Source organism: Parasteatoda tepidariorum, chromosome 8 (assembly GCF_982258835.1).
Source record: "Parasteatoda tepidariorum strain Cologne lab strain chromosome 8, Ptep-v5.0, whole genome shotgun sequence".
In the NCBI taxonomy this organism is placed as follows: Eukaryota; Metazoa; Arthropoda; class Arachnida; order Araneae; family Theridiidae; genus Parasteatoda; species Parasteatoda tepidariorum.
In genome coordinates, this window is record NC_141762.1 from 54,569,879 (window position 1) to 54,588,978 (window position 19,100).

Consider the following 19,100-nt stretch of genomic DNA (forward strand, 5'->3'; position numbering starts at 1 on the left):
GGGCCAATGATATTTTCTGGAAATTTTTGCAATAAAAAAAATCAAGATCCTTTTTAATAGATAAAATAAAATCTTTTTTCATTTTAACTCTGGTCCTAAATTTTGAACCTTTACTTAAAATGCTGATTAAATCTTGATCACCCACAATCTCCAAATTTCTCGTAATAACATGTCCATAATCATTATCAATGAATTTTGAAAAATCCTCTTCATTACAAAAACAATCAAATTTAGAAATACAATTAAGATTTCGACTTAAAAAATTGTAATTACACACCTTTTTTCTAAGCGTAGAGGAATATTTAAAAGCAGCAGAAACCTTAATTTGTTTTAAAGGGAAAAAATCAGAAAGACCATGAATAATCTGTGGTAACTTAGCAATTTCAAATTTCTTATGAAAATTAATAGTACAAAAAACTTTTTCAACTTTAGAAGCCCTATTAAAGAGCATATCAGTTTTACTAACACCAATTTTTGGTTTAATCAAATCCAAAGCAATAAATTTAACAAGTTCAGTATCAAATTTAATTTTATAACCAAAATTAATAAGGAAATTTTTAAGAACTTTATTTTTAAAACCAAAAATAAATTTACTAATAGTGAAAATATTATTCAAATTAACAGGTAGGTTACAAAAATTCTAAAATTCATCAAACCCAATAACTTTACCTTTACTTTTTCCACCTCCTCTTTTATTTCTATATTTTGAATCAAAAACACCAGGAAAATCAAACACTTTTAATTTATCATAAATCAATAATCTTCAGTATTAACATTACCTTCCCCATTAAATTTACTATTTAATCCATATGGAAAAAGAGTTTTAAGACTACCAATGTAAATATTTTCTAAATCAAGTCTATTATCTAAATTATCCATCAAATCTTTAACGAATTTTCTTTTAAATGATATTTTTGTTATTAATTAAAAATTGGTCCAAAAATGTTTAATGTTATTGTATATTTTTACATTTTTAAATTATAAACCGAAAACGTAAGACGAAAAAATAAATTTTTTTTTTTGGTTCAATTATTGAATATAATAGTCAAAGTAATGGATACAAGTTACAAGCTTATCGCTATATTTTATGGAAGAGGGTGTTTGAAAACATTATTTTTTGTTCGTAATTTATTGCCAGTCATTGAAACCTCTGGAATTTTTAAACTTTATTGATAAGTAAAGGGAATTGTATGCCTTAAATATATCTAAAGTTATAAAATAATTCTCTAAGTACTTCTTCAGAAATTTGAAAAAAATATTAAACACTAAAAACTCTTTTATTATTGTAGGATAGTGTATATTGCTAATTAACTATTATTTTCATCTTTTTAAGTAATTTTATAATTTTTATTGATTTTCTGAGATCTTTTCTTTTTTACGAGGTGTTATTTTCTCATGTGTGTAAAAGATTCCTTTTCTCCCCATTTTCTGAAAGCACATGGTTGTGTCTCCTTTTCAGAAATTATATACATTAATTAATCATTCTATGTACAATAAATCATAAATTTCCGTTATTTTTTCCAGAAGAGAATTTTAGAAAAAATTTGCAAATTATTGAGAATGAAAATGTTCGTTATAAACAAGTATGTCAACTTTCTTTAAATTTATTATCTTAAGTGGTGTTAAAAATCTTTTTTATTTATTTATTTATTATTATTATTTTTATGGAGAACTTATTCATTATGGAGAGTTTATTAATGTCTATTAACTTTTTCTGTTCGACTTGTCATCTAATTGTTAAAAAGATGCTATACCCAAGGTGAAATGCTTTATATTGAATTCTAAATTTTGTTTTCTTATTTGAAACTTAAAGTATAAAATAAAACTGAGTTCAGGTTATTTAAGAATAAACCATGATGCTGATTTTTTTAGATATCAAAATGCAAGAGAGTAAGCAGATTTACTAGCTAAATCAGCTTTGTGTTTGCCACTGCACCACTCTCCTGTTCCCATAAGAAATTATAAAGCACTAATCAAGACAAAATTTGAAATCTCAAAAAAAAACTTCCTTACATTAATATAAGCTTTAAAAGGTTAATAGTATTTTATATAAAGTAAAAACGGAATTCCCCCTGAATATACTCAAGTAAATAGGTGTTGCCTGTTTTCAAATGTTGACAGGTTATTATTAACTCCAGAAGCATCTCAATACTATCGGTATAGTAGCCTCTGTCTCCTGCGCTTATGGTCTATGTGTGGGCAGTTCCATGCATGGACATCACCTCTTTTTCTGTATCTTATTGAAAGATATTGAAAATGGGGTTGCTTCTCTTTCTGATTTTTTCGCTTCTTTATTGGCCAGCCAGAAAGTGCATGTCTGAGGTTGTAAGTAGGATTTAAAAAAAATTAATACTTTTCAATTATTCTATTATTCAAAAATAGTAAGATGTGCTTAAATTATTTATATATTTAAAATTGTTATGTTGAGCTACTCAAGTTTCGTACTCATAAGCATAAATACCTGTTTAACTCTAAGAAGACTTAGAGAACGAAATTGATCGAAATTTCAAATTTTGAGTTTCAGCGAAATACAAAAATCCTGGTTAATCAATGACTTTATCTTTTACTATTGGAAGATATTGATCAATAAGTAACAAAGATAGTAATAAACATCATCCTAGGTCTTCTAAGAATTTAAAGTGCAGTTTTATTTGATTAAGTTTCTTTTTTGATTTTACGGAAATAAGCATTAGAATCCAAAATATCCAATTTTTTTGGGGATACAGAGGTGGAAAAAGTAATAAATTACACAAATTTTATTTCGTAGTTTGATTTCAAAACAAGAAAGAAATAAGGAATTGTTAATAAGAAACTGTTGAAAAAGGTTCGGGAATAAAATCTGTGTGCAGATTTAAGTTAGTGGTTTTAAAATTTTATGCTTGTAAAATTCTGTTCTGAGAAATACAGATTGTGAAAGTATTTTCATTTTCATATCAAAGACTATTCTATTCGAAAGTTTTTTTTCCATGCAAAAATTTATTCTAAACAATGCAAAAAAAGAAAGTGCAAAGTCAGTACTTTAAAAGTGCCATTAAATGAATTATTTTTATAATTTTCTTAAAAATGTAGTGGGTAGCAATGAAAAATCTGTGCTTAAGCAATAATTACTTGCGACACCTATTAACATACCTGCCAACTTTTAATTCCTTCCATTATGATTTTTCCCAGTGGTAGTAAAACGGAATTGAAATTTCTGTTTTAAGCAAAGAAATACGTTGTATTAGAAAAATCTTAACTTAACAACCATGAATGTACACATATTAATATATATACTTAATTTTTTTAAGAATAGTGGTGAACAAAGTCATTTAAAAATTAAGTTCTAAAAGAAAAAGTAGTATATATTTACTACCACTTTAAATATAAAAATAAAATTTTACGCCAAATGCGTAAAAGTTGGCAGGTATGTATTAATATTTTTACCAAATCAAATCTATTCAGAGGAGTAGGCTTTATTAGTTGGCTTGTATAAAGTAATTTGAAATAACTGGTATGATATGATATTATTCTTGTAAACTTTCTTGACTTATGGGTGAAAACTTATTCAATTTTCAAGATATTTTGAGTTCTATGATTTGAGAATGACTGACTTGTAGATCTCGGGAAGTGTATTAATGTTACACTGAAGAAAAAGTCTCTTGTATGCTGCTTTAACTAATTAGCTTGCAGTTTTTACATTAAATTATTTTAGTGAAAAAAAGGACTATCCTAACTTTATTTTAGTTTTTCACCATTATAGCGTTATTAGTTTATGGAGAGCTGAGAATTGAATTAATTGATTTTTTTGAAAAAGTTATTCAAAATAATGAATTATTTATTTTTTTCTTATAGGAAAATGCAGTTTTACTACAAGATGTGAAAGGTCGTGAGTATCAAGTTCAAACTCTTGAGCAGAAACTATTTTTAGCTGAACAGACCATTGAAAATCTGAACAGACAAAATCTTGGCTTTCAGCAGCTAGCAGAAAAGGCTAAAATGGAAGTTAGTTTTTTTTTATCCTATTTTATATTTTAATTATGCCACATTACTTAAAAACTTTTTTTTACAGTTGGATTTGGTTTTGACAATTTACATAAAAATTCTCTTCTAGAATACTATTTTTTTGTTGAAAAATTTGGAAGAAAAAGAAAAACAGTAAGTTAAGCAGGAAAGCAATCAGTTTTTATTAGGTTGGTTAGTGAAGAGTTAAGATTTCATGTATGCATTAAAAACTGATCTATACTTCATTATAAAAGAAATTATTTTATTTGTTAAACTACTCACACATTTCGTGAATTGGTTTTACGTTGGTATCATAGTAGTACTTGTAGTAAAATTTGATAAGTTTCTTTCTACTGCAGTCTTAGATAGATCAAAACTTCTCAGTATCTTTTGAAAAATCAGATCATAGCTTTCAGAAAACAGGCTTATTAAAAATTAGCATTTGTAATATACAAAATAAGTTAAAAATATAGCTCCTTATTAAATAACAAATTTCCAAAATTTATTGAAGATTGAATAAAAATTAGTTAACTAATTTATTCATTTAAAGAGGGACTAGGATTATTTAAATATGAGAAAAAGAGTTTTATTAAAATAAAGAAATTCAAAAATTAGAAAACATTCAATGCCTATAATGATATGATAGGGGAGAGGGTTCCCTAAAGAATTTCTCTTCTTTTCTTAATATTTTCTCATTCTTATATGGCACTCCAATAGAGTTGCAATTTCTCACTACTCCTTAGTGAAAATAATCGGTAATATAGTTTATTATATTTTACATAAATCAACTTCAAATTTGTAAAAAACATATTAGAATCACAATTTACTACTATTTCTTCCTATTATTCTCTTTTACTTGATAAACTAATTTTGATTATAATCACATAATTAATCGTTTGATTTATCGTAATAAAGATAACTCAGATAATTAATTACCCGTTAAAACAGTTTCCTTTATTAAGAGTTTCTGTATGTCTTTTCACTATTTTTTAGTCTTGACTGAATATATTTGACAGCATACATTTTTTAACATTTTTATTTAAAAAAAATTAACTATAGCAAGCTATGTTTGATTCTGAATTCATCTGCAAATATTCTTTGAACCATATTTTGTCATTGATAATAAATAAAGCATAAAATTGCTTATAAATGCTGTATGGTCTGTCTTTATTTTTGTAACTGCTATATTATCTATTAATTATGGTTTTCGTTATGATTGGTTGAGTTTTTGATGAGTGAGAAAAAAGTAAAGTTATATGCTGTGCTTCAGAAAATTATCTCAATTGTATTCAAGTAATATGCTTAAAAATTTAGATATATTTATTTATATTATTAGTCAGATGTATGTTGTTACACATTCTATTTTTCTTGTAACATGATATTTAATCATTAATTGCTTATAAATTAGAACTCTTAAATTAATTCATGTTCATTCAATTTGTTATGCTTAAAGATTAAGATTGCAATGGGAAACAATTTTTTTCTCGTTTCAGCAGTTTTTTTTAACAGATCTTCAATTCTTTTGTGTTGTTGATTTCGAATCTGCATCTTTCCCCAAACTACAGTTTTTTTTTTAAAAAAAATTGTATTTTTAGTCTATTTTTTGTCAAAATGTACAAGTTTAGAAGCATTATACATAACATGGGGTCATGTAAAAATTGCCACAATCTTCTACAGGTGTTAAGTAACATTATCAGGATTAAAATTGCATATCATATGCCCCTTGTAATGTTTGGCAACTGTTTGGCGATCGTTCAGGCGCACTTGGCGCATTGTGTCACCCCTTCGGGGGCATGCTAGGAATCGAGGGAGAGGTATGTTTATCTTGGTCGGGAGAGGGTCTCCCTTGGTTTGTTTAAGAGCTGGAGGCTCTGAGTATGAAGTATAATGACTAGTTTCTTTTCATTCTGAATAAAGTTAAGTTTATTGTTGTGAAAATCTGGTGTAATTATTTGCATGGAATATAGTCATTACAACACGCTCTCTTTCGAGAACCAGAGATTTGCACCGATAGAAAAGCAATTTCGGAAGTAGAATCAGAAGTTAGTAGGAGAATTCTGATCTGAGAGAAAAATGTTCAAAAGCGTACGAAAAGAAGATTTGGTGACAGTTTTGTCAGAGATAGGTGAAGAAGCCAGTTTGGAACTGAAATTAACGGAGCTGAAACATATGTTGCAAAATAGCAAGGAATACTTAGACGATCCGGACTTTGTTAAAGAAATACTAAATACTACAGTAGAAAACAGGAAGAGAGCTGAAGAGACAGAAAAAGCGAAATTAGAAGAAGAAAAAATACGATTAGAACGAGAACACGAAATTCAGCTGGCGAAGATCCGAACGACACGAAGTATCGAAAGCAGAAGCCCTACCCCAGACACTCAACAAAACCGTGGAGAAAACGAAATTTCCCTGGATAAACTGATAAAAGGAGTAGAAACCTTGACGATTCCAGTACCGAAGAAAGCGGAAGCATGGAATATATTTTTCGACTCCATCGAAAGAGCATTTAAACATAAGAATGTTCCGGACGAATTCAAAGCAGAGATATTGTTGAAATTAATTGGGGATAAAGCTGTCAATGTTCTTGTTTACATAAAAGGAGAAGATTTAAAGGACTATCAAAAAGTAAAAACACTGATTCTGAAAGAATATGAACCGACCCCCCAAACCTGTTTGGAAAATTTCCGAAGAGCAAAACGATATTCAGGAGAGACACACATCCAGTTCGCCTCACGAATGACCGCAACATGGGATTATTACTGTAAATTAAGAAATGCAGAAGATATTGATACACTTAAAGAATTAATTATATCCGACAAGATATTCCAAACTTTAGACGGAGAGACAGCGTCCCATATCACAATACGACAAGGAAATACATGGTTGAAGCCTCAGGAATTAGCTAGAGAGTGTGATATTTACTTTTCAGCGCGAAGAAAATCTTTTGATGAATACCGAAGTGAAGGAAAACGCCCGAGATTTGGAGACGCAACATATTCACCCGAAAAGTATGTTCCCCCTCAACTGAGAAAAGAATATCCGAGACAAGAAAACAATTTCGTCAGGCAAAGAGAATGCTACATTTGTGGGAGCTATCGACACATTGCGAGAGACTGTTTCGATAGAAAGAAAAAGAATGAAATGACGGGAAAGCGAAATGAAAGGGATCACACAAAAATTTCAAGAAATTCGAATAAAGTATCAAGCCGAGAAGAAGCGGTAGTAGCGAAAGTAGATTCATCTCATCTACGGAGTGACGTCAGAAAAACCATTATTAAACCCCTGCAGAAAGTTAATATTTTTATCAACTCCGAAGAAATCGAAGCAATCGTCGATTCTGGAACTCAGATTTCAATTCTACATTCGTCATTCATTCCGGATGTAAAGGAGAGAGATGGAGGGAAAATTTTGTTAACTTCTGCATTCGGACAACAGATTGAAGCAAAAGTTTGCCGTACGCCGATTTATTTAAGAAATGATGGAACTAACTTATTTAATTCAGTGGATACCTTTATTGCTGTGACGGATGATTTAAATGTGCCTTGTTTATTAACTCCCGAAATACATGAACTGTTGATCAACCCCCCAGAAAAGAACATGGATTCCGACATCGCAGAAGAAAGGCGTCAGAACGAAGAAGAAAAAATGTTCGTTTTATTTACTGAAACAGAAAAAGAGAAACAAAATACGACAGAAGAGAGAAATGAAGAGGTGGAGGAGAGGGAGAAGGGTATTGCATCAGTTGCCCCTGGCAACCAGTCAAGCTTTGGGGAGTGGCTAGAGGATAATGCAACAGCCAATCCCATCGAGTCTACAGTATCGACAGCCAAACAGCTGTTCATAGAACAACAAACATGCCCGACTCTACACGAGCCTTGGAAGTTGTCGAAGGAAAAGAAGGGAAACTATTTTATTATGGACGGACTCTTGCATCATGAAGAAAAATTGTTTGGAGAAAAAATATGCCAATTGGTTCTCCCATTAAGTAGAAGACAGAAGGTGCTTGATCTAGCTCACAACTCGGTATTTGGATGCCATATGGGCATGCGGAAGACAAAAGATAGAATAAGGTACTCCTTCTACTGGCCAGGAGTTTCTCAAGATGTGGAACACTTTTGCAAAACATGCAGCGAATGTCAATTAAGAAGCCCTGAGAAAAGGTCGGATAAAATTCCAATAACCCCAGTAGCAAGACCTGGACTGCCGTTCGAAATAGTAAACATCGATATTATTGGGCCCATTGATCCACCCTCTGCTAGGAAGCACAAATATATTTTATGTCTTATAGATCAACACTCAAGATGGCCGGAGGCCATTCCTCTGAAAAGCTTAAGTGCAAAAGCTACTTGCACAGCTCTCCTCGAAATATTCATGCGAACAGGAATCCCGCATACTATTGCAAGTGATAATGGTACAAATTTTGTGTCAAGACTGACTAAAGAATTTCAAGAAAGATTGGGTGCCCATCCTAGATTTTCAACGCCTGGATACAGTGCTTCCAATGGACTAGTTGAACGATGGAATAGGAGTTTACAGCAGATGCTACATCATGTGATAAGGAGCGACCCATCTAACTGGGATAAGCATATCCCATTCCTGTTATTTGCTTATCGGGAAATCCCCAACTGCACCACTGGAATATCACCTTTTCAATTAATGTATGGAAGACAGCCAAGAGGACCTTTGGCAGTGCTAAAATCATCATGGTCTGGTGAAATACCCATTCCTCCAAATTTGAGTGAATCAGCTGTCGAATACTTACAACAGTTGAAAATAAGAATGGAACAAGCTGCAGAACAAGCTGAATTGATCGCAAGTGGAAAACAACAAAAATACACTGAATATTTCAATCGAAGATCTGTGCCAAAAAGTTTCAAGAATGGTGACCTAGTTTATTTACTTATACCGGACTCTAACAACAAGCTTTATGCTAGATGGAATGGTCCTGGAGAAATAGTGAGTCTTATTCCTCCTCACTCATACAAAGTAAGACTACCAGATGGAAAAATAAAACATGTTCATTCCAACAAAATAAGAAAATTTCAAGCTCGTGTCAACGCCGTTGGAGTGATATTCGAAAATGAAGAAGATTTTGGAGAAGTCATAACTCTACCAAGAAAAGACTTATCAACCCCTTTGGAATATTTAAAAATTGAAGGAAATTTAGATCTAGAAAATTTGGATAAAACTCAGAAGAATAGTTTAATGACCCTCATCAACCAGCATCAAGCATTATTTACAGGAAAAGTAAAAATGGCTAAAGTAGAATCCCACAAGATCAGATTGATTCCAAATGTAGAAAGAAAGAAACCACATGTATATAGGATCCCAGAAGCGTTGAAAACAAGAGTTGATGCCGAAATAGAAGATTTGTTAAGTTCAGGACTAATAGAGGAGAGTGAAGCTGAGATAGCTCACCCAGTAGTTTGTGTAAACAAGAAAGATGGAAGCATCAGACTCTGTGTTGATTATAGAGCTCTGAATGCGGTTACCAAAGCTGACGATTTTCCGATGGAAGATGCAGTGGATCTAATGTACAATATAGGAAGAGCCAATGTAATAAGCACGCTTGATCTTCTCAAAGGTTATTACGCCGTTCCTATGGAGGAAGAAAGCAAAGAATTTACATCTTTCAAAACTCACCGTGGGCAGTATCAATTTAAAGTTCTCCCATTTGGATTGAAAAATGCCGCTGCCACTTTTCAGCGAGTTATGAACAAGTCACTAAAAGAGTTCAAGGAATTTTCAAGATCATATATTGACGATATTGCTATTTTCTCAAAAGACTTCGAAACCCATCTTCAAGATTTAGAAAAAGTCTTTACAAAATTAGAATTATTAGGATTTACCATCAACGTGAAGAAATGTTCTTTTGCGAAACCTCAAATAAAATATTTAGGACACGTGATTGGATCAGGAAAACATCAACCTGACCCGGAGAAAATAATAGCCATTCAAAAATTGGAATCACCAAAGACGAAAACTCATCTGAAAAGCCTTCTAGGACTGACGAATTACTACAGGGAATACATCCCAAACTATGCAGACGTCGCATACCCCCTCACCGAACTCACGAGAAAAAAACAACCGGAGATGCTTGAATGGAGAGAAACACATGAGTCTGCTTTCCAACGGCTGAAGGAGAAATTGGCGAAAACAACGGAATTGATTACCCCTACCCCCAACGAGCATTTCATCATCCACTCTGATGCTTCACAGGTGGGAGTAGGTGCCTGCTTGTCTCAACGGAAAGGCGACTCAGAAGTACCAGTGTGTTATGCCAGCCAAAAGCTTTCTAAATCTCAACAGAATTGGCCCACTATTGAGCGAGAGGCCTATGGAATAGTATGGGCATTGAAGAAATTCGAGCCTTGGATATTTGCCTCCCCAATCAAAATTGTGACCGACCACAACCCACTGGCATTCATCGTTAAAAATGCTCCCCAATCGTCTAAGCTCCAAAGGTGGGCGCTTGCCCTACAAAAATATAATTTAAGTATCGAGCACTGTCCGGGAAGAAATCTTAAAAACGCAGATGCCCTTTCCAGACTCCCAATCTCAGGTGATTAAAAATAAATAAACTGTCGAGGTCAATGCAGACTTGGTCAGTTAGTGTTAAAAGTTATTTCATGACTCTTATATTATTTTATTAGAGACTCTAAGTGTTTATATGCTTATATTGATATTTACTTGTGGATAAATTTAAAATAACAGATATTTGAGGTAAGTGCTTAAATAATTTGAAAACATATTTTAAAGTAAGATCTTTATAATTCAAAAAAAAAAAAAAAAATGAAGGATTTAGTGTTTGAAAAATAGTAAATTTCATTGCTTATATGCATAAATTTAAGATATGATTAAAATCCATGGAAATATAATTATTGAATTGTAATGTTTACACATGATCTTTAAGGTGTTATGGTTTAAAAATATTTTTTTTATTTTGGTTTGTAGTAATAATTGTTTAATTAATAATGTGTGTATTAAATACTATTAGTATTACTGTGTGTCAGTAGATTATAGTTAAAGTGGATAATTATTCTTGTATTAGATATTATTTTATAACTATTTTTTCTAAAAAAAAAAAAAGGTTATATGGGATTGAATTGTTGATTGCTAGCGTTATAGTGTATAATTAACGATAACTGAGTTCATATATGAGTAGTTTGAATATCTCATCTGTTTATTATTCTTATTATGTTGTCATTGAAAATATTGCATAATCATGTTTATCGTATGTATCATTCTGTATTATTACTATTTTTTGATCGCAAACAGTTGTTTTTTTTAATTTTCAGATTAACGATTAATTATTTGTAATATAATCATTATCTTAGGGGGAAAGGTGTAATGTTTGGCAACTGTTTGGCGATCGTTCAGGCGCACTTGGCGCATTGTGTCACCCCTTCGGGGGCATGCTAGGAATCGAGGGAGAGGTATGTTTATCTTGGTCGGGAGAGGGTCTCCCTTGGTTTGTTTAAGAGCTGGAGGCTCTGAGTATGAAGTATAATGACTAGTTTCTTTTCATTCTGAATAAAGTTAAGTTTATTGTTATGAAAATCTGGTGTAATTATTTGCATGGAATATAGTCATTACACCCCTGTTTTATATAATGTTTTTAAACTTGTAGATTTGTCAAAAATTAAACTAAAAATCTCATTATATGTATAAAAAAAAAAAAAATCTGTAGCTCCAAGAGCAAAACTAATTTTAGATTTGCAATCCCCACACTCAAGTTAGACAAGATCAAGTATTTGTATAAATGCAACGAAAAAATTGTTCCCCAGTGTTATATTTGTTTATGTTAATCATATTTATGTTTTGTTTTTTTGTATTTTTTTGATAACATGATTTCTAATCATTTACTTGTTTTTTAATTAGTTGGATTACAAAACCAAACAACTTATTGATCAAAGCCATGAAATTGAAGAAGCAAAACGGAAAATGCATGATAAATTTGTTCAAGAAAAGAATAAATTAAAAAAAACTATGGTAAAATTAGTATTATTCTCATTTGTCACTTATAAATAGGTCTAAAAAATTTTGGAATTTTTAGAAAATAATAATTTTTTAACATGTGAAATTATAAGAATTCTTCATAATTTTTAAGTTGACTCTTATTTTACATACCTAACAGATTTTCATTCTTAACATCTTGAAAATTATTCACTTCAGTTACTTTTTTACTTGACCCTTTCGCGCCGACTGTCACAAATATGTGCCAGCTTAAAACCGTATCAACCAGGGTAAAAAGATAAAACTGGTAATCAAAGTAATTCTTTAGCAGTTTATTTGTGGGCGGAGTTATAATTGTTTGATTTATTTAATTCACCATTATTTTGTTCAAAATAAAACTATTTAGTTATACTTTGAATTAACATTGATTATATATATGATTAAGCTAACAATAATTAATGTAAAAGCAAAGTAAGTCTGTCAAATTAGAAACGACTACATTTAAGTTAACCGTTTTTTATTTAATTACGTCCTGATCCTGATTTTGTACGAATGCTTTTCTGAATGACCCGTCCCCAAGGGATTAAATCTACAAACAAAACTTTTTATAAATGCCTAAATTATGAATAATAGTCTTTCTACAATTTTTTCAGGAGAAACGATATGCTGCTGTTAAAGCAGAATTGAAAAGGAAATTGTGTTTAACAGATGAAAAATTAAAACAATTGCAAGAATTTTTAAATGCTGATGACTTGGATACCAGTGGAAGTATAAATATGTTTTTTGTGCCAAGTACCACGTCATTTGAAAGCTCTTTTTCAAGTGTAACTGAAAGCAAAAGAAAAGACTCTCTCTTTGGGAATTCTATCACTTACACAAAATTTATGAAATTACAATCTGTATCAGGTGAGAATTTTAATAAACAATAACATTAGAAGTCCTGTGTCATGCATGTCCTGATTGGATAATTTTTGTATTTAATTATAAGTACATAGCTGCCAACTTTTCTGCACTGAAATTCAAATCTTCTGCGTTTTAAAATTGCACTTCAAAATTTAGAACCTTTTTAAAACTACTTATGTACACATATTCAAAAGTAAAGATAGGCTCTCCTGCCTTGCTCAGACAATTGCATCTTGAATTTTCACTGCGCTTTAGCGTGATCAATTTTGTTGATCACTAATTAATGCAAAATATGAGATTTTAAGCCTATGATAGTACAAAAAAGGATTATAGTTTTCTTTTAGTTTCTTATAGTTTATTTGAACTGATTGTGTTAAAACACTAAATTTCTCTCATGAACACTATATTCCAATAATTGATAATATAGTTGGTTTTTTGAACAAGGAATAAAAATTGAAAATGTGTAGGATCTTCTACATTCTTAGAAATTTCTTCTGTAATTTTCTTATTATGTTTCTGCGTTTTAAAAAATAGAGGTTGGCAGGTATGTAAGTAGTTGTACTGTTTTAGAGATCTTCTGTAAGATTTTATTTTCATATTTAGATTGATAGAAAAGTTTTTGTTTTTATACTTAATTTTAGATTTTTAAAATTATTTTGACCTCCACTACATGTAAATAAATTAAACATGTGCAAAAAGATATGGTATTTGTACAAAGGCGTGTTTAAGTTGTACCAAAGTCAAAAATATATTTGCCTGCAAATTTAATTTATATGACTTTGTACTAGCATGTAGAAACATTCTCCTGCGAAAGAATAAAATTTGGCGGAAATGTAATAGGAATTTGCAAAAATAAATAAATAAAAAAATAAATAAATGAAAATAGGGGACAAGGTTTGGATTGTTACATCCAAATCTATTAATGTGTTTTACTTTATTCAAAATTTTTTTTTTTCCTACTTAGTTAACTATGTTTTTAGATAAATGATTGAAACTATAAACTTGTCATTCATTGCTTTGGTAGTGATGTATTTTTAAAAACTAATACTTTATTACTTATTATTTGATAAACTTATTATTATTGATACTTATTATTAAAACTTATTATTTGATAACTAGCAGAAGCTCATTAATCATACTTTAATGCTTAAAAAGAGGACTTACTGAATTCTGTCCTTCTGTAATTTGTTCTATGAGTACTCACATTTATTCATGCCTCATAAATAGCAGTGTTTGTATATAATGTAATAACATTGTTTGTAATCATATCTAATAAAGAAAAACATTTTGCAAAACCATTTATCAAAAAAAAGATCATAAAACGTCTAAACATTAGAAGGCTTAAAGGCTTAATAAGATCCAAGAAAAGTGATTTGTCTTTACATATAATTTTGTAATAACTATTTAACTAAAACATTTTATTAATACATTTATAAAAACATGACCTAAAAACTATTTATCTAGATACATAAAGTCTAAAATCTTGGTTAAAATCAGTTAATTGATTCAATGAATTATGTTTTTTAGAACTTAACTTATTTAATTAACTATTTTTATAGGAACATCTAAACTGTGTTTATATGTTATGTTTTCAATCTGACTAGTTTTCAACTAGAGAGGTTCTGGAATGCTTTCCTACCTATATATAGCATACATATAGTCAGTATAGTATATATATGTATAGTATATATATATATATATATATATATATATATATATATATATATATATATATATATATATATATATATATATATATATATATATATATATATACATACAGTCGGACCTCTATTTAACGAAGTCACTAAATTCCGATAAAAAGTTCGTTATATGGAGAATTCGTTAAATAGAAAATCTCCTTTTAAAATACTTAGGCAACACAAAACAGGTTTTAAAATCATAAACAATAGAGATAATTAAAATAGCAATTGATGCACTTTTATCTTGTCGTTAAATAGAAAATCTCCTTTTAAAATACTTAGGCAACACAAAACAGGTTTTAAAATCATAAACAATAGAGATAATTAAAATAGCAATTGATGCACTTTTATCTTGTAAACTAGTATCTACTATTTATTTTATAAATCTTAACCATAAAAGAAATCTGCATGGAAAGCAAGAATAGAGCAAAACATTATCCAGTGCTATACTATCATGCTATATACATTTTCAGCTAAAAAAAGGCTAAATTTATGTATAAAATTATAGTTGCATTCATTATAAAAGTAATTTTAAACATAGATTACCACATGCGTTCTTAAATTTAATTGCTACGAATAAATTCCGTTAATTTGAAATGAGTTTTTCGTTTGAAATGTAAACAAAAGGAGAAAGAAAAATTACTGCTTTCTCTAAGATGATTTTTAGAGAAAACAGTAATACATTTCATAAAGCAGTGGCTTCAAAAATTAATTCAAGGTCATTTCCCCCATAAAATGCATTAACAAGTTTGAAATGTTAAGAAATATTTTGGAAAATGGAGAAAGTGGATCTCAATGAAAAATTCGTTAATTAGAAAATTCACTTCGCGATTTGGAAGTTAATTTACGAAGAAATTTCCAAAATATTCTTAATTCCTCGAAAAAATTCGTAAAATAGAGAATTTCGTTAAATGGAAGTGTTCGTTAAATAGAAGTCCGACTGTATATATATATATATATATATATATATATATATATATTCATACACACATATATATATATATATATATATATATATATATATATATATATAGTCAGGCTTTAACCTGTCAAAAACAGTAGATATGACTCTTTTGATCACATTTTAAATGATATTTTACTCTTTATAATAAAAATATTTTTGAAATTTCTATAGAGTTCCCTCAAGAAGAAAAGAAGAGCAAAATGAAATTTAACAATGATTGTTATTCTGGTTCAGGAATTGATGCTTCCAAGTCTTCTGGCATGGTTAGTTTATTTGTTTGCATTAATCTAAAAGATAGCAATAATTAGATATAATTCATTTTAGAAAATTTAATGTTTTAAATATATTTATCATAATTAGGGGCATTTAAATTATAAATATTATTTTAAAATTAAAATATTTGTGAAATAAAATTGTGTCAAATATTTTTTTAAAATTATGCTCTAGGGATGTAGCAAATTTTTTTGGACAGGGTTCGGGGGAATTGAAAAAACAACTCTAAAACTAAAAAAACTCAAGTTTAAAAAAAAAAAATCACTTTATTTTCTTCCTTATTTTAATTTTATGCAATTTTTCAAGTATTAAATTAAAAATATTAACTTAGTTGTCTTATATCCATATTTAACATACTAGTGATTATTAAAATATTAATGCCAGTTTAGTAAGTTAAGACCTCTAGTAGGGTTTGATGTTAAAAAAACATTGTTGAATAGAAACTGATTTTGACAGAATTAGCGATGCCGATAGTTAACAGATGGTAAACAACAAGCTTCCTAAAACCAAAATGAACCTTAAAATAAAGCTTCTGCCATATCCCTCTGCCAATGTTGTTTTTAAAAGACAGGAGTAAACAGAATCGATATTCTAGAAAATTTTATTAGCAATTCATAGATTGTTTCAAATTACGTATACTTAATGCTATGACAAGCATAAAATCAAAGTACCTTGAAGGATGAATGAAAATAAGAATTTGCAAAAGAATATTAACAAAAAATCTTTTTTATTCCTCTTCAACTCAAGTTTTCTACTCAAGACAAATTATTAAACTTAGATTCTGAAAGTGTGTCTTATATCTCAAGAAAGGAACAACAATTTGTCCCGAGATTGGAGAAGTTTTCTTCTAATTATCTGCAGAGTGTGAGAGAAAGTTTAACTTTTGTGTGTGGATTAAGATTACAGAATGCCCTTGCCCTTCTTGCCAAACAGCAAAACTTCTATGTGTTTTCAGTCAAAAAGAAAACTTCTAAAACCTTGTTTCTTCAAGTAAAATGGAGATAAAATTAAAGAAGTATCAAACCTTCCATTTGTATATCAAATGAGAAGTGGACAATCTAAACAATCTAAACTTAACAAGAATTTCAATAAGCTTTTATATTTTTCATAAAAAAAAACAAATGAAAAGAAAGTTTTGCCTGTCGGGTTTCAGTTTAATTGAAACATTTGCACTATACCTTTATTTCAAAGCATTTTTTTACATCAAATTGTTTCAATATGAAATTATTTTGATTTTCTCAATATCATTCTAATTGTTGAAAAACTTTTCTTCAGTGGTAGAACTCGGCAATGGACTAAGAAAAATACACCTCTTTAAAATTTTAATTATAGCATAAATTCTAGATTTTGGCATAAAAATTAATTGGAAAAAGTAACCCTGAAACCTCTTAATTTTTTTAAATTCTTACAGCACATGCATTTAGCCTTATCCGTTGTTTAAAGGAAAACCCTGTTATCCTTATTATTTTTATAATAAATATTTGAATGGGTATTTTATAATATTCTCAAAATCACTTTATTTCATACTTGTTTTTTAAAATTTTCTTTCCTTTAGGAATGAACTTTGTAATAATTTCCTTATTTTTCAAAAAATGCCTTACATTATTATTGTTAACAGTTTTTTTTTTAAAATTTTTAACTTATGAAAAAATGATCACGTTTTAAAAAGTAACTCCTGTTAAAAATGTTGTAACTGACTTGTAGTAAATTTTTTAATTTTGCACTATATTAACCATCCATAGAGAAATAATAGTTTTTAAATACTTTGCTCATTTTTCTAAATCTATTAAGTGATTACTAAGCTCTTTTTAATAGCAGTATTATAAATAATAATACTTTTTCATTCCTCTTTATTTCAAGTGTTCTACTCAAGCAGAATTCTTTGACAAATCATTAAACTTATGTTCAGAAAGTGCATCTTGTATCTCAAGAAAGGAACAACAATCTGTTCCGAGATTAGAGGAGAAGTTACCTTCCATTTGCCCAGAGAGTGAGAGAAAAAGTGAAACTTCTGTGTGTGGATCAAAATTAAACGATGCTCTTCCTGCCAAGCAGCAAAACATCTCTGTGTTTTCAGTTAAAAAAGAAACCTTCTCTAACCCTGCTTCTTCAAATAAAACTGAAGTGAAAGAAATATCTAACCTTCCATTTGTATATCGAATGAAAAGTGAACAACCTAAGCAATCTAAACTTAACAAGGTTGTCATAAAACCACTCAGATTTTGTACAAAAGTAATGATTTTGTTTTTATTATTTTTGCAAGAATTTCAATAAACTTTTAAAAGATTTTTCTTAAATAAAAAAAGGTTTTGCTTGTCAGGTTTTCAGTTCAATTGAAACATTAACACTATAAGTTTATTTCTATGTATTATTTGTTCTTACTCTTAATAGGTTCCTTGTAAATTTTAATTCTCAATTCAATTGAGAGGTGCTTGAAAATTTTCTCATAAAATTCTAAAGCCTAGCAGAAGAAAAAAAAAATCAAAATATACAATTTTTAATATGACGGCTGGAATTCAAAAGAAAAGCTACTGGAGTATATTTTCTAGTTATTATTGAAACCAAATTTAATCAGAAATGTTTTTAGTTATCTTTGTTGTTATTAAGTTATATAATTTTTTTGAAACTCAGAAGAGCTGAATTTTATTATTTTCTTTTAATTATTTTTGTCTTTAAGTTACTTGCGCTTTCTGTAAATTTGTGTTACTAAAACATGCTGCTGAAATACTAAGTAATTTCGAACAAATGCCCGCTCATGGGAAATTTTGTATTTACCAATATCATAGTGAATCATATTGGGTGCATTGATTGTATTATAATATTTACAGAGATTTTTTTGCAGCAATTTATGAAACTCTGATTAATGCACTATATAAATGTATGGGTCTTATTATTTATTTCAAGACCAAGGTGTCAGTGTTGTAAACAATTGTTATCACCAGTTTTGTTGATTCCAACATATTGATAATGTGACTGGCTAATATTTAACAGGTTCACAAATGCAGCAGAAATTGTTAGACTAAGATTTGCATTCGGATCTTTATTAAAGCATAAGCAAATTTAAGTTAAATAATTAATCAACAACCTGGGATTTAATCATGATATATGTATATATATGTAATATTATAATGATATTATTATATAAATAATGACTAGATACAATTTTCAAACTCTAGAATTTTAAATTTCATTTTATTCCCTCTGTGAAAAAATTAATCTGTATTTTTTTTCCTTTGTGCAATGCAAAATTTTCCTTCTTGCATGCAACAAAACTTAACTAATCTAATTAGATGTAGACAATTAAAATTTCTCATTTTACT

At 29.2% G+C, this 19,100-nt stretch overlaps 1 protein-coding gene across 5 annotated transcripts in view; it reads left to right on the top strand.

The window, feature by feature from the left end:
• Positions 1-19,100, top strand: part of LOC107439113 (kinesin-like protein KIF23) — a 50,951-nt gene that overhangs the window by 21,206 nt on the left and 10,645 nt on the right. For 4 of the 5 annotated variants that reach the window (XM_087150349.1, XM_087150346.1, XM_087150347.1 and 1 more), the window contains 6 exons: positions 1,525-1,583; positions 3,832-3,981; positions 11,863-11,973; positions 12,591-12,843; positions 15,679-15,770; positions 17,641-18,012. In XM_087150349.1, the coding sequence (XP_087006475.1) occupies positions 1,525-1,583; positions 3,832-3,981; positions 11,863-11,973; positions 12,591-12,843; positions 15,679-15,770; positions 17,641-18,012 (1,037 nt within the window). The remainder of the gene's footprint in view (positions 1-1,524; positions 1,584-3,831; positions 3,982-11,862; positions 11,974-12,590; positions 12,844-15,678; positions 15,771-17,640; positions 18,013-19,100) is intronic. The other variant, XM_087150348.1, reaches the window with a different exon arrangement.